The sequence below is a fragment of the Lissotriton vulgaris genome, chromosome 3_1 (genome assembly GCF_964263255.1).
Source record: "Lissotriton vulgaris chromosome 3_1, aLisVul1.2, whole genome shotgun sequence".
NCBI classification, from domain to species: domain Eukaryota; kingdom Metazoa; phylum Chordata; class Amphibia; order Caudata; family Salamandridae; genus Lissotriton; species Lissotriton vulgaris.
The window spans coordinates 1,381,582,862-1,381,599,743 of NC_141689.1; the positions used below are offsets into that span (position 1 = coordinate 1,381,582,862).

The 16,882-nt window shown below is 42.3% G+C and overlaps 1 protein-coding gene across 1 annotated transcript in view; it reads right to left on the minus strand.

Moving 5' to 3' along the window:
* The window catches only part of TDRD7 (tudor domain containing 7), a 1,355,384-nt gene that overhangs the window by 1,261,343 nt on the left and 77,159 nt on the right, over window positions 1-16,882 (minus strand). The window contains exon 2 of the mRNA XM_086961853.1: window positions 2,539-2,754. Coding sequence (XP_086817979.1) covers window positions 2,539-2,748 — 210 coding nt within the window. The 5' untranslated portion in view covers window positions 2,749-2,754. The remainder of the gene's footprint in view (window positions 1-2,538; window positions 2,755-16,882) is intronic.

Below are 16,882 nucleotides of genomic sequence, written 5' to 3' on the forward strand. Positions count from 1 at the left end.
CCAATATCGAAATCAAACTCTTTCATGAACTGAAACATTTAAAGTCCAAATGAAATTCACTTGTATTCATTCTTATGCTGATATAACAAGTGTGCATTTTTTAATCACAAGGTAATTATAAGGCCCAATACATTTCGGCACTTACGGAGTGCCTTCATCAGGGGAGAATCTAAAAAAATAAACAAATGAAATGTTGTGAATGTCTTTGTTTGTTATGCAACATGGGGGCTTGTGTGTATTATTATTGAGTCTTCATACCTGATTCTGTAGCACTATTCGTAAATGGTAGCCTCTTATATCCATATCATTGACATTAAATGGCACATATTTAGTCAGCAGATATCCAATTGTAATGTACAATTTACTTTTATATGCGAGTGCTGTTACATCGTGAGTGTAAGTAAACAGAGGAGGTTCATCGGTTGTGCTCTGCCATATTGTTCCGAGGCACACACAAGGTGAAAGGAAGTGGGGAGGTGTGACTGGAAACAGATAAGAAGCCAGAGAAGGGACATGGAGATTTGATGGCACAAGGCTTCACTCTCAGCAGATTCATGTCATTCACTTTAGTTAGATTGATGCTTTAGAAGCACATTATATCGCAGCCACAGGTCCTATGAAAGTGCATCATATAAATAATAATGCCTTTCAAAATGCAAAGAGGGGAAAACCTTCCATTACTTACCAATCCCCGCCAGGCCAGTCCTTAACTTTCAGCACAGCATGGACTCAAGTTTCTTACCATTTCTCGGTCCACTCAGGGTTGGGCGGATGGTGCAGCCTGCTCAGGTCCATCCCAGGAGATGGGCAAAGGAAGTCTGATGCAACTGAAAGAGGGCCGCTGATATCAAGCCATCACAACCAACAATTGTCGCAGTCTCGACAATCTAATCACATGAAAATTGAGGAGAGACTAGAGAGAGCCTTCCCCTCGCATCCCGCGCTGCCTTACGTGAACACACTGCATGTAGATCCCTCCAATGTCTGACTCTCTAAGCCAATCCAGGCGCTGCTCCTCTAATTCAAGCAACACCAGGATTGGTTCAGGCAGGGGGCCTCATCGCTCATTGCTGAGCATGGGAGAGTGCAGCTTTGAGTCATCCCCCAGCTCACCAATGCATAGATTGAGGCACCTTGAGTATTCATGTTGAGTTGGCCGGAGAAAGGCAGCCGTACAACCTGGCATGCGCACCTGGGTCCAGGTGCCTGCTGGCTACCTTCACCAGTAAGGGTGTCTGTCTGTCAGTATAAGCCCCATCCTCTCAGGTCTCTTCTACATGGCTAACTCAGTTTCAAGAATGTCAACGTTTTTCTGTTAGCGAAAACTAAATACTAGTGACATACTGGATACTTGAATGTAAGTGGGGGCAAAAATATGACAGGGGCAACGCCCCAACACCCTAAGGGAGGCGCCGCCCCTGCTTATAGGTTCAGCCTAGACAACGCCCACAACCCCACCATTCACAGCAGATCCAGCCCTGCAGAAGGTCTCTGTTTCAGCTACCGCTTTCTCAGGAGCCACATTGTGGTTCAGGGCCTCACACTTGAAACTGTTCCCCGCCAGCACCCCACCATCTCGAGGAGCCTTAGTGCATAAAGGGGGGGAGGGGTTAGAAGACAGCCCACCCCCGGCTCAGGATTGTCGCCAGATGGCACGCCTCCCCTGGTTTCAGTGGCGTATGCAGCCCTACTCGTCACAGCGGTTCAGGCTCTGAAAATGGCATCTGCTGCTGTCTGGTTCTCAAGAGTCGCTCCACGGGTATTCAAGATTTCTTACCCAAAACTGCTCCCCACCATCACCCTACCCATCTCGGGGGAGCTTCAATGCTCAAATGAGGAGGGGGGACTCTGAAACAATGAAGCAGCTCGACACAACATGCTACTGATTTAACCAACATCTTGCAGCACCTGTCCGTTGGAGATTCAGTACTTAATCGCCCAGCTTAAGCACCTCTCAGCAGGTATTACCAATTCAAATGTGATCTAGGCATAGATTCAAGGCAACTTGGGTTGGTGGTTTTGGCCAATTTCCCTTTCCTCTCTTTAAAGAGCCCCTGACTAACAGATCTTTGTTTGTGGGCAGTTTTTAGACAATCAGTAACACTCAATCCACTGACCCAGTTTTTGCTGCTTACATTTTTATCAAATGTTTATCTAAACATGGTTTGGACATTAAGGCTCCTTGATCTTTTGACTACTGTTGTATATTTTGACCCACGTTCCCCTGGATTATAGCCTTGCTGGTCAAGCCAGGTCACGATAACTAAGCCAAGGATAACTGAAAAAAACACTGGTTTATCTTTGTAGAATAGACTGAGGGACAAAAACTAACAGATCACCTCTTTACACTGAGATACACACAAAATGTATTGCAGTACCCACAAGATTTTATAAGCCATCTACCAGCTCCACAATTTGAAAACCGGTCCCAGCTGTGCATTCCTTATCAAATGCAGCACATGGTTATTCAATAAACAAAATACAATTCATCACATGCAACATTAATATCATAAACTGAGCATAGTGATGCAATCTTACCACACCACGATTATTTTCAAGTCGAACAACAGATGGAACGTTTCTCACATATGCTTCCAAAGAAGGATAACCTAGCCTCTTGAATGGTATCCAATCTCCAGTCAAGCTATGATACTCATTTTGAAGACGGTCAATGGCCACTCCATCTTTATTTGATTGGAGTACTGCTCGTAGCATTTTAGCCACTAGATCTTTTTCAGCTTCCACCATCTTGATCTGCAATTAACACAAATAATTATTCTCAACAACTGCACACAAACTCAGTATTTTCTTCTGAATTCCTACTATTTAATTACAAACCATTAATCTGCATTAGAGCATAGCAGTTGTATTACAATTAGTTTCTGTAGTTACCAACAGTCAGTCAAAACATGCTTATTTAGACTTTAGTCTAAAAAACATTCACATAGTAAAAAAAGTTTAAAAAACTTTTGCATGAAATAAAATTATTACATGGAATTATAAGGCCGTCCCAAGCTAAAACCATTTCTATTACCGCAGCAGGTAGCATACTATTCCATAAAATATGTACCCCAATAAAATGCTCAAACATTTGCTAAAATTAGTTTACAGACAATAAAAATAATCGCCCCAAGACAGACTACTTGCCATCTTTCTCTCATCCCATTATTTTGTAAAATTAGTCTCAGCAATCTTTTTCATTGTGCTAAAAAAAAAAAATCCGAAACCATCTAATAAAATGTGCATTAAATTCCCTTTCATATTAAGGAGATGTTAGAATTGGGGGTCTCTAGTTGGCAATGGTTTGCACTCTATCCAAGTAGGGATCCTTCCTTCTAGTCAGGGTAAGGGGGTTACACACACCTAGATAACCCGTGCTCACTCCCTTGGCAGCTTGGCACGAGCTGACAGACTTCTCAGACGCAATGTATAAAGTGTTTGTACAAAACACACAGTAACAATGAAAACAATACAAATGGAAACCACACCACTTTAGAAAAATAAAGTATCTTTACCTAAACCAAAAAAAAGACCAATACGGAAAAAAAAATCAAACATACATGTATCAAAATATCACTTTTAAAAGTTTAAGCAATTCCATCCATAGAAATCTATGGATGCCGATTTTACACAATGCACCTTCAGATGTGTCAAAATTCACAAGGCCAAGCAGCCGCAGAGAAGGTAAGCGTCGGAAACACACATCGATGAGTCCGTTCCTGAGCCCTGGGAGAGGCAATGCGTCAGTTCTGCTGCCAGGCAGGAGAAGTGTTGTGTCGAATTCGGACTGTATGGGGAAGTAATGTATCTAAATCCAGGCGATTCTGGTGGTGCGTTGGAAAACTTGTTGGACAGGTGCGATGCGTGGCAATCTGCACACGCTGGAGGTCGATGCCGAGGCAGAAAAACAGGCGCTGCGATGATTTCTTCAGCCACAGTTCCACGGTGCATAGATTCTTTCTGCCGCACAGCAGGGCCTGCGTCGGAGTCGGTGCAGCGATCTCGGACTTCGGAGGTCGGTGCACTGGACTTGGCGTGCAGCATATTTTTAGGCCGACAGGCGCTGCGTCGATTCTTTGGCAGCATTGCAGCGATGCGTGGAAATTCTTCCTACACGGCAGTGCTGCATCAGATGCGTTGATTTTAAGATGTCTTTATTTCTTTGCAGTCCTCTGCAGCAGGAACAACCTCCATGGGCCCAGAACCTGAGTTGGCAACGCAAAGCAGGTCAGAACTCCCAGCAATGGCGTTAAAGGATGCTGCTGGTGAAGTCCTTGTGTCCCGGAGACATCCGAACAGGAGGCAAACTCTGCATCAAGCCCTTGGAGATCTGCTTTAAGCAGGATACCACAGCAAGGCAAAAGGCTCAGTCCTTACCGCTGCCCACAGACAGAAGCAGCAACTGCAGGCCAACCCAAAAATGCAACACACAGCAAAGGGGAGTACTCCTCCTGGCAGCTCTTTTTCTTGGCAGGGTCCTCTTAGTTCCAGAAGTGATCTAAAGTTCTGAGGTTTTAGGTGCAACACGCATACCCCATTTTCTGTAGTCTTTGTTTCCAGAGGCTCATACTCTGAGCTCAGTAAAAAACAGTTCTGTCCCCCCTGGTCCTGCTTCACTACAGGAGGAGGAGAGAGTATTGCGCAGAGTAGCCACAGCCTATTCAGGTTCAAGTGAAAACTGCTCCCACCACTTTAAATGCAGAAAGGTATTTTCAGCCTGGCTATGAGTCACCCAGGAAAGGCAGGACACACCTCAACCCCCGCTTTGCGACAGTCTAGAGTGAATGCAAATCCCCAGCCCCTGTCAGTCTAAAACCAGACAGTGAATACACAAACAGGAAGAGGCACACAGAAAGTTTAAACAAGAAAATGCCCTCTTTCACGCGACTAAACAGCGTTCTATTGCCCAAAGCAATACGGGCCCTAGAAGCGGTCCACGAAGTCCTCCGGCTAAGATTGCGGAATCGAATTAATCGAATTTCGACCAGCGAAGGGCGTTATATCGTCCAGCCCTCTATACCACAAAACACACAAAAAATTGTGTTACATACACTTGGACATTTCCCTACAACATGACGCTTCGCGCCCCACACAAATGACAGAATAGAGATGTGCGCAAGTTGTGACTGCTAGAGAACAAATCTTTGGTCCTGAAGAGAATACCCATGAGAGAAGGGATTCGAAACGCGTAGACCATGGCGTTTTAGGCCAATCAAAAAGAAAAATCTGCACTTGTATGGATTTGTTTTTGAAGAGATTGATGGCCTTGTGTTTTTGAAGTTATTATTGTGTTCTTTGTAGAAGTGTAAATGTTGTGCCTTCTCAGGAAAAAGAATCTGTTGAGGCATCCCAGGGTGGGCATTAGTGTGAATGACAAAAGCGTGGTAGTACGAATGTGGCGATCAGGTGAATAGGAGTATGAGTCAGGCAGAGAGTGTGTGATTTGCAGGGAGACTGAAGATATGAGAGTGTGTGAATTTCAATTGATAATGGGCTTCCAAAGGGTAATTTAGAGAGGGTAAAAGTTTTTTTTGTTTAGAAAATGAACTATATATGTTAACCGAAGATGTTTAAAATAAAATTAGGTAAACTGGTGTAAATTTATATTTGATTAAATTAAACTGAAAAAATGGTTGTTGATGGCAAGTGTTTGATTCACTGTTTATCAATGAAAAGGTAAACGAAAGGTGCAGCATTAGCATTCAGATTTGTTAATTCTCTTTCTAAAGGTGGCATTTTGAAACACACAATTTAAAATTCACGTTTACTAAAAGGTCTGTTATTAAATTCTGAGTTCAGAGAGCAAAATCTCCCAATCTCTAGATGTTTCCAATTGAAAGTTACACTTGTAATTTCGGGATTTGGAACTCGAGGAAGTGCTTCAGGGGCCAAACATACCAAGGGTTGTGCGATTATGGGGTGTTGGGGCAGAATCCACTGCTTATCAATTTTCTTTCAATGTTCACTTTCCGTCGTCTGAGCCCATCTGCAATGACTCTTAGAGTATACCACCTTACGAGGAGAGGGGGGTGAAGACACTAAAATGATCTTACACTGCTTGGTGCTTGGCAGCCGCTGTCTGTTATTTGGCTTGTACTTCTGTCACCTTATTGATTTCCCATTAGCCAAATACCTAGTCTCTTAATTGTGGCCTGCAGCCACTTCAATTCAATGTCTGATGTTTTGGGGAATATAACAGTGCAATAACTGTTTGCCACTATTGCTTCTTGCCACTGCCACCCGTGTTGCCTGGACTCTGTTCTCCTCCCTTCTCTTACCGCTCTGGGATCCATTCTATACCTGGCCTCCAGCTCATGTCTCTCTGGCTGCCTCCGGCTCAGACACCCCTTTCTGCTGTGGATGTCACGGCAGGTGGTACCCTCCGCTGTGTGCCCCACTTGTCGTCGCACTCCGCCGTAACTCTCAGCACACGCAGTGGATGCTATCGGAGGCCCGGCCCCGACGTCAGTCATTACGCAAGTCCACGGCCTCCAGGACTCAGGCCGCAGCACATTCTCTTCTCCGGCTGCATTCGTCACCTTCCCTCTCTCAAATCCTTCATCGGTCCAGAGTGTGTTTTTATTGGAGACTGTGGATCTGTCTATTGGATTACTGCCAGGCAAAGGACTGGGTTATCGTGGAGCCCTAGCGATGAGCGGACATTTTACTCTCAGTGCAAGCAACGCCCACTGAAAGTTCAGTAACAACAAAGCCCCTGCACTGGAGAAGAAACAGTAATGTCTGGGTGATTTTGAGTTTCAATGAGAAAGGTAAACTGTGCACATCAAGACTTTCAAAGTAAATAGACCATTTGGTGCAATAAAAGAGTTCAGAAGATGTAAATTTCTTGGTGTTAAACACCGGTTTAATGTTCCTCTGTACTGGCCAACACGTGTTTCATCGCAGGGAACAGACTGCGAATCTTCAGGGCTGGATATAGATACAAAAAAATGCATTTGTAAGGGTGTTCTACACGAAATATATTAAGGTGGTATGTGAAACCAGGGTGAAAGATGGCATGCCATGGAGTGACACTGTGTCAATTGTGACTTGAACCGTATTGTACAGGTGACTTTAGTGAGAGTGAAATGTGATATTGATTCTGTCATGTAACAACAGATTGTGAAGATGTGACTATATGCTAGGAGTCTAGAGCATTATTTCCAAAACACGGACCAGTGCGAAAAAACATGAAGGTGGCGGAGTGAATCATGAGTGTTTGTGTTCTTTATCGGGTACAATCCCCCATGTGACTTACAGTGACTGTCTGAAAGTACACAAACTATACTGTCTGACATGTTTCATTTAATGCAATACACCTAACCACAGGTTTCGCAATACATAATTCATTAGAGATAATTATAGCATCAAAGTCAATTGTAGATCGCACTATATGTCAAAATAAAGCATTATTTTCTTGACTGGATTGTACTTATTTTATAGTTTCATGTTTATTAAGACATCGTATTTGGTTCAACAAGGCTCGTGTTAGTTTCTTGGTTAAAGAACAAAGCCCAACGGGTTTTTAATTCTCATGTCAAGGGGGAGTGTCAACAGTTTGGTGAAGCGACAATTAGTTTGCACGCCACTAGTCAGTGAGAGTGCTTAATGATCTATAAAAAGGGGGGCATGATGGAAAAGGAGGATATCTGGAAAGTAGGTGCATGGAAGTGAAAATCTGTTAACCTAAAAGAACACCAACTGTAGTATACCTCGTTCGTATTAAGACACGTGGTACGCGGTGTTACGGTAGTCTGAGCCAGTAATTAAATGATTGGGGCAACAATGATAATGGCAGGTCGTTCCATGATAATGAACAAAGTATAGATAGTTTTCCAAAAATGTACAGCACTAAAAACTCACCCTCATAGATTATGGACCGGAATTGGTGGTGTGGCCAAACCCGATATGGGTGAAATATGTAGAAAGTAAACGTTGCTCGCGTAGTTGGTAGTTTCTAGAAATATACATAATGCGTATTTTATAATAATATATACATAGATGGTTGTGTAAGAAAATAACGGCGGTGGAAACCCACTTGATTAGTAATCCTACCTCATTAGTATTCAATGGAAGCCATAACCGGGAGGAGAAGATTTGACGCAGTAGCGCTCAGAGTAATAGACCGGCGGATACACCTGTATAGAAAGTAAAGGAACAAGAGCGTGGTGGATATATAACCCTTTGCATTATAGCACTTATTGGTGGGGTAATAGTATTGGACCAAAACGCGAGATTGTTTACCTGACTGTCCGTGTTCCCCCTCCTGTAGTTCCCGGCGCCGTTTTTCAAAGACGGTCACCTGACAGGAAGTCGGAACACCCTTTATAATTTAGTTCCGCCTAAGACGTAGGTTTCCTGTAAAGTCTACTATGTAGTTTATTCTCAAGGACAAAGAATTCTAGGTCTAAAAACTCCATTTTAGTTTTACTGGACTTCATGGTAAAGTTCAGTTCCCAGTTGTTGTGGTTAAGGTGTTCAAAGAAACTTAGGAGTAATTCATCTGAACCCGTCCAGAGTAAAATGCAGTCGTCAATGTAACGTCCCCAAAAAAGTATGGAGTCGGTATATGAACTGCCTTGGGTACCCCAAATGTGGTCAGCTTCGAATGCACTCATGAAAAGATTGGCGAAAGATGGCGAAAACTTTGAACCCATGGCTACTCATCCACGAGACCAAGAACTAATTAATTAATTTCTGCTCCCCCCTTTTGGTTTCCGGAAGTCTTAAAGATGTGCCCCTTTTCGAACACCAACTAATTGGAGCAACATAATATTTTCCAAAATCCCCTCACTTATCCTCACTCAACTCCACACAACGGTGTATTATAGTATTTCTTCTAGATACAGACATGCTTTGCACTAGTAGTAAGCATACCGCCGGTCTAGTTCTTTATGAACACACAAGCGGAACTAAATTATAAAGGGTGTTCCGACTTCCTGTCAGGTGACCGTCTTTGAAAAACGGCGCCGGGAACTACAGGAGGGGGAACACGGACAGTCAGGTAAACAATCTCGCGTTTTGGTCCAATACTATTACCCCACCAATAAGTGCTATAATGCAAAGGGTTATATATCCACCACACTCTTGTTCCTTTACTTTCTATACAGGTGTATCCGCCTGTCTATTACTCTGAGCGCTACTGCGTCAAATCTTCTCCTCCCGGTTATGGCTTCCATTGAATACTAATGAGGTAGGATTACTAATCAAGTGGGTTTCCACCGCCGTTATTTTCTTACACAACCATCTATGTATATATTATTATAAAATACGCATTATGTATATTTCTAGAAACTACCAACTACGCGAGCAACGTTTACTTTCTACATATTTCACCCATATCGGGTTTGGCCACACCACCAATTCCGGTCCATAATCTATGAGGGTGAGTTTTTAGTGCTGTACATTTTTGGAAAACTATCTATACTTTGTTCATTATCATGGAACGACCTGCCATTATCATTGTTGCCCCAATCATTTAATTACTGGCTCAGACTACCGTAACACCGCGTACCACGTGTCTTAATACGAACGAGGTATACTACAGTTGGTGTTCTTTTAGGTTAACAGATTTTCACTTCCATGCACCTACTTTCCAGATATCCTCCTTTTCCATCATGCCCCCCTTTTTATAGATCATTAAGCACTCTCACTGACTAGTGGCGTGCAAACTAATTGTCGCTTCACCAAACTGTTGACACTCCCCCTTGACATGAGAATTAAAAACCTGTTGGGCTTTGTTCTTTAACCAAGAAACTAACACGAGCCTTGTTGAACCAAATACGATGTCTTAATAAACATGAAACTATAAAATAAGTACAATCCAGTCAAGAAAATAATGCTTTATTTTGACATATAGTGCGATCTACAATTGACTTTGATGCTATAATTATCTCTAATGAATTATGTATTGCGAAACCTGTGGTTAGGTGTATTGCATTAAATGAAACATGTCAGACAGTATAGTTTATGTGTACTTTCAGACAGTCACTGTAAGTCACATGGGGGATTGTACCCGATAAAGAACACAAACACTCATGATTCACTCCGCCACCTTCATGTTTTTTCGCACTGGTCCGTGTTTTGGAAATAATGCTCTAGACTCCTAGCATATAGTCACATCTTCACAATCTGTTGTTACATGACAGAATCAATATCACATTTCACTCTCACTAAAGTCACCTGTACAATACGGTTCAAGTCACAATTGACACAGTGTCACTCCATGGCATGCCATCTTTCACCCTGGTTTCACATACCACCTTAATATATTTCGTGTAGAACACCCTTACAAATGCATTTTTTTGTATCTATATCCAGCCCTGAAGATTCGCAGTCTGTTCCCTGCGATGAAACACGTGTTGGCCAGTACAGAGGAACATTAAAGCGGTGTTTAACACCAAGAACTTTACATCTTCTGAACTCTTTTATTGCACCAAATGGTCTATTTACTTTGAAAGTCTTGATGTGCACAGTTTACCTTTCTCATTGAAACTCAAAATCACCCAGACATTACTGTTTCTTCTCCAGTGCAGGGGCTTTGTTGTTACTGTGCAATTTGTGTGGATCTTCTTGATCCAACCTTGAGCGGTTACGAGGGATTACCGCCCGCCCTTCTTGCCTGGACTTCTGTACTTTATAGTAGTAAATACTTTGCGGTTACTCAGGTGCGCGCCTTGTCATTTCTGGAAAACCCCAAACCCTCCCAGTTGAATAATAGCCCACTGAAAGTTCAACTTGTAAAATGTTTCAAGGCAGCTTCAATGTTAGCCTATGGGAGAGCTAGCCCTTGCAATATTGTAATACTGCGCATTTCATTTTTCACTATCAGGATATGTAAAACACACCACCACATGTCCTACCTTTCACATAGACTGCACCCTGCCCATAGGGTTAGCTTGGGCCTACCTTAGGGGTCTCAAATAAATGAGAGGGGCCCTTTCACGCCAAAGGAGTAGGGCACCAATTAGACCTTAGTCAGAAAAGTAATCCTCTTTGGATAACTTAAAACATCATAGCATGTACACCCAACCATACAATCATATCACCAGAACATACCACCACCATCAAAGGGACAAGTGTTGAACAAAATAATTCTCTTATTTTATTAAAAATAAAACAAAGCATTTGACCACATAAAAATATTTTCAAAACAATATTAAAAAGTTATTTTACTTTTCATCAGAATAAAAACATCAACTATCACATATATTAAAAAAGTTAAAAACAAATCATTCAGTGCAAAATTGGGAGAACCTGCAAGAAAAATAGTTCTTGTCATGGAAAAGGCAAATACATCAGACCAAGATCATTTGTCCAGTATTTGATTTTTGTCTAGATACTTCGATAATCGTAACAAATGTCTCAATAGTCTAGAATGAGCCTTTCTATTAAAAAAGCATAGACTCGTATCGGTGGTTGTAATTGTTTAAACGCCAACTTCTTCAGGACAAGAGGTGATATCTCCCAAACTTCAAAAACTGATCTTTTCTGTATACTTGGTGCCTGTCAGATACACACGATAGGTGAAAAACTTTTCGCAACACTTTTGGGGATAAAAAGCCTCCCTTTCTTTTTCAGTTGGACACACCTGATGTTCTCCAACCTCTTTATTTCCATCAACAGATAGTTGGAAAAAAGCCCAATATTTGCCTCTGTACTTCACACCAAACGTCCAAGCATAGACGTGAAGCCCCTTCCAATGTCCCCGAGTAGGCCTTGAACTTTATTTCTCTAATTTTCTTCAGGTTTTTTCTTATATATCAGCAGTTCTTTATCGATTTGCTGTCTGTTATCTGCATACAGGGTATGACAGCCTACGCAAATAGAGAACATTCCTACCTCAGGGATGCCTTACATGTAAGAAAAGGGAAGGTTAGGGAACTTGCCAGGTCAACATGTCAGCTAAAACTGCGCAGACACCAGTGGCAGGTCTGAGTCACATTTGAAGAAGGCTACTTGGGAGCGTGGCACAACCAGTGCTGCAGGTCCACTAGTAGCACTTGAGTTACAGGCCCTGGCAAACACAGTCATTTTATTAGGGACTTAGCAGGAAATCAAATAAGCCAAATCATGAATAACCAAATCAATCATAATTTACAGAGGGAGCACTCACACTTGCCCACTGGTCAGCAGCAGCAGTGATCAGAGTGACAAACGAGCAAAAACAAAATTCAGCGCACAGTCAAAAATACAGGAGGTTGAGGCAAAAAGTCAGGGGAACCACGCCATGGATGCCAGGTCTCACAAGCTACATTTACACATTTTGTCCTAGTCTAAGAAAAAGGAATCCTATGCTAGAGAAATTAAAACCTGGTTAATGCTGCATCTAAATTTCAGGAGGCTAGATCTTAGAAATGCATGTGGCAGGCAACCTAAATAGGGGAATGTTTCCTCCTCCATTCACGAGGTCATCAGCGGGGATGCAGAATCTTGTTCTGGAAATCTCTGATCACCATCCCTGGATTTAGCTTTTGTCAGCTTTCGAAACTTTGCTTTACTAACTTTTGATAGGTCTGTCATATTGCTTTTTATTGACAGTTTCTCGCCCTAGCAGACCTTGCCCAATATAATTCGCTATCCATAATTTCTTTTTTTCAAAGTGTTGATATTTTTAGTAACTGATTCCTACCTATTCTGTTCCAGAATTGTACTATTTCAGCCTTAGCTAAATAACTCCATGCGGTTAGGCCTACTTCTATCCTAATAGCCTGGATCATAGTAGAGGGTGGTAGGGAGAGTAATCTTTTAAAACATCTACTGTAGTGTAGTTCCTATTTTCCCTATAGGCCCTGCGCATTGGAATAACAAACAGCAGTGTAGACGTAGGACTGAGGTCTTCTAGGTCTCTACTGACTATGTTAGACTTAATTTAGGTTAGCGCCAGCTAGCTCAGAGGTCACTGGAAACTTTCTTGACTGAATAGGAAGTGATCAGCTTCCCTGGCTCAGACAAGAAGGGATTCAGCTTCCGACAACCGCATAAACATGACAACTTTGCTCCCTCAGAATAAGAGTCAATCTCTAGAGTCGTGTGAAACAATAGACCGCTATTTCACTCAGTCAGATGTGCATATTTAATTTCACCAGGGTGCAGAGAATAGAGAGACGGGCGTTTTCAATAAAGAGAATAGAGAGACGGGCGTTTTCAATAAAAGGTATTATTTATTGAGCAGTCTTCCTTCTCATGCAAGAGAAATGAATTGCCACAATTGCAATACTAAATGTAAAGTAAAGTACGTACTGTAAAAGGAGTATTATAAAATAATACTGTAAAAGCATTGATATGGTTTCTAAGCCATAAGACACCTTTAAAATGGATAATATATATATATATATATATATATATATATATATATATATATATATATATACACACATAGGCTAACGTGCTCAACTGGTGCTTCTAAAATACGCCTACCCCGGTGTACCTGACCTAAGCCTAATACGTGGGAAGGTGCAAGTAGCAGTTTAAGGTAAGTAGGTTTGTTGCCAAGGATCTGTTCAAGAATTCTCTCTAAGGGTTTAGTCAGCACTGTACCTTGGGAATAGAATGTAGGAGGTCTGGTATCTCTCTCTCAGGACCCGATATCCCAGTCACCCGCAAGGGTAGGCTGGAAACGCCAGAGCTGGATTTTCTCGGCAGGAGAAAAGACAGCGTCTTTCTCAGCGCGTCAAAGAGGAGGGGCAGCGTCCGTGGGCTCTCCGCGTCTGCTGGGCTCTCGGCAAGTAGATTAGCTGCTCTGCTCCAGAACCACCACTGTGTGTTCGCTTAAGGCAACGTTGGTATATTTATACCTGAAAGGTGCAGAGTTTGACGTAAGGTTTGGACATAAGAAGTCAATAAAGATGTCACTAAGAACTGGCCGTTCTTACAGTGCTCGCAGGAGTTCTATTACAAATCAAAACCAAGCAAGCGGGGCTTTCCAATGGTTGCTGGAGGTTTGGTGTGTCGAAAGAGCTCGGTGTGCTCTCTAGGAATCCAAGGAAGTAGCTTTTGCCGTGCCTTGGACTGCAAGGGCGATTTACAGAAATATGGTTCTGATTATTATGCCATTATAGGGATATTATTGATTAAAGCCGTATAGGGGCATAAAGTCACAATATTGAATCGGGTTCCTAGATAAAACATATCACTACCTTCTTCGAGATCCCAAATTGATTTCCCATTTATATAGAGTACCACCACACCATATTGGTATGGTGGTCTAATCATCCTGTGATATGCCACCAATACTGGTCTTAGAGAGGGACCTCCATACATTTTGTTTGAGTTCTTGAGCCCCCCTCCCCACTGAAGAAAGGGCTTTTGCCTGGAGGGAATTAATGTGCTCTTTCCACAATAGGTTCCTCAAGAACTACATCTCCAAGTACTTGTAACTGTTACCAGTGTCGAATTTAGCATTATTTATAAATCAATTACATTTTACTGTCTTAGAGTCATACAAAATAGGAATAAGGCAACAGGATTGGCGGTCCTGTATGGCCCGCAGGTGGTACAGCGGAATTCGAACCCTACCCCATAAGGGAAAAGGCTTAGCTGCAAATTTCTGATGCTGGGCCTGGTGCTGGTTAAGCAGCAGATCGCAGTCAGTTGGATGGGAGCACAGCCTCCCAAGCACAGCCACCCAAGTGGGTGCGAGATATGTCCAAATAGGCAGTGGCTGCGGAAGTCAGAATGAAGCATGGGAGACGGGATGATCCCTTAGAGGATGATTCGACAGCAAGGAGGTAGATAAAGATGGATCTCCAAAGTGTCAATGCAGCCGTGGCAATGAGACATAAGGTACAACACATTATGTGTGTGACACAGGTAGTCAAAGTTGAGCAGGAATAGTGCAACTCTGCACATGCAGGACAGCAGGCCCACGGACCTGGGATACGCAAAATGGAGCTGCATGTACAGGTCTACGATGCAGGGAATATTGGATACAACACAAGCTTACCGATGTTGATTAAAGATAGCAACAATGTTTATTGCATTACATAATGTGCAGTCAAGGGGTGTTGGGAGGGGAGTTGGGGAATATGCATATACGTGTTGTTATGGTCTAATACTGCAGCTGTGTATTTGTCACTCTGTGTCTAACATTGCTGCGATGTATAACTCCTTTGAAAATCAATAAAAAGTATACTAAAAAAATATTGTACTAGTACCCAGAATTTTTTTATATGGTATTGATCGTTTCTAACAAGATGTTCCAGCTTTTTTCCCCCGATGGGCCAGTTTCTTCCTAGCTATCAAACTTTAAGCTTTTCATAAGGTCAATGAGTCCGATTTTACCCTCAGTCTATGAGTGCTTTGTATACCTTCCTAATTTCCTTATTAGCCTTTTTAAAGTTCTACATTGTGCATAAAACCGAAGGTTCCTTGTTTATTTCTCAGGCTTATTTCTATAATAATTTTATTATTAAAAATGCATTGAGCTCTGCCTTTAAACATACTACCGCTTGGTTTATTATTTCCTCATACTAAGTAATACATACTGAGGATATCTACTTTAAACTCCCAATACATTATATTGGAAATCCTTTCACAGATTTAAGTATTTCTCCGATATTCTCGTACGGAAAGCCGGTTTTTAGTGGGAGCACTTGATTACTTTTACATAGAGTACCCATATGTAGCGTTGTATTCAGGGAAAAATTGTCACTCCCTTCAATCTGTATTAGCTTACATTTTTCAACATGACTGTAAGCCCAAGCTTGGAAAAACTTATTAATTGGGCAGTTCTGGCTGCCATAAAGAAATGTTTTCCTTGCCAGTGTATCTGTTGGCATTCCACGGTTAAGACTGAAAAAAACATTTGAGGCGAGGAAAGTTTAATAAAGATTTATTTCTTGCCATTACAACATTTACCAAAAAATGTCCTTCTCTTCCAGGGGATCCTCATCAATAGTCATAAGCATTAGAATAGAATAGCGAGCCTCTCCTCTTCCCTGCGGGCAAAGGAATGATAAGACAGTAATCTCATCAACAAGTCTGAGTAGGCTATAGGCTACCCAAAAAGATTCCTCAAGGAGGCTTGCCCTACTTGAGTATCGGCCCTGGAATCAGATTCGAGACAGTAATGCCTCGTAAAGGTATGAACCGATTTCCAGGTTGCAGCCTTGCATATTTCTGACATTGGAATGTCATGCAAGAAAGCTACTGTAGCGGCTTTCCCTCTAGTGGAATGTGCTTTGAATGACACCAACAAAGGCTTGCCTGCAAGCTGATAGGCCAATTTAATGCAAGAGACAATCCATCTGGAGATGGACCTCTTGGCCGCTGGAAAACCTGTCCTCATTGAACCATAGTTCACAAACAGTTGATTTGTTTTCCTAATCCCTTTAGTCTTTTCCAAATAAAACTTGAGCACTTTAAGATCTAAGGAGTGAAGTGACCGCTCGGCTGGGGTCGTAGGATTTGGAAAAAACGAAGGGAGGGAAATGGACTGATTTATATGAAAATCAGAAATGACTTTAGGCAAGAAAGATGGATGAGCCCTTAGGACTACTCTGTTGTGGTGGAAAACAGTATATGGTTCCTTCGCACAGAGCGCTTGTATCTCGCTTACTCTGCGCGCAGAGGTAATCGCCACCAAAAAGGCTGCCTTCCAAGAGAGATGTTGCAAGGAGGCCTTGTGGATGGGCTCGAAAGGAGGTGACATTAACCTGGATAGAACCAGGTTTAATTCCCATGGAGGAGAAGGATTTCGCACAGGGGGATACACTTTTTTCAACCCCTGGAGGAAGTCCTTAACCACTGGAACCTGAAAGAAAGAAATCTGATCAGGTGATTTTCTGTATGCTACTATGGCTGACAAATGCACTCAAATAGAAGTGTACTTTAAACCAGCAGTTGCCAGGAAAAGGAGGTATGGCAAGATGACGTCCTCCTG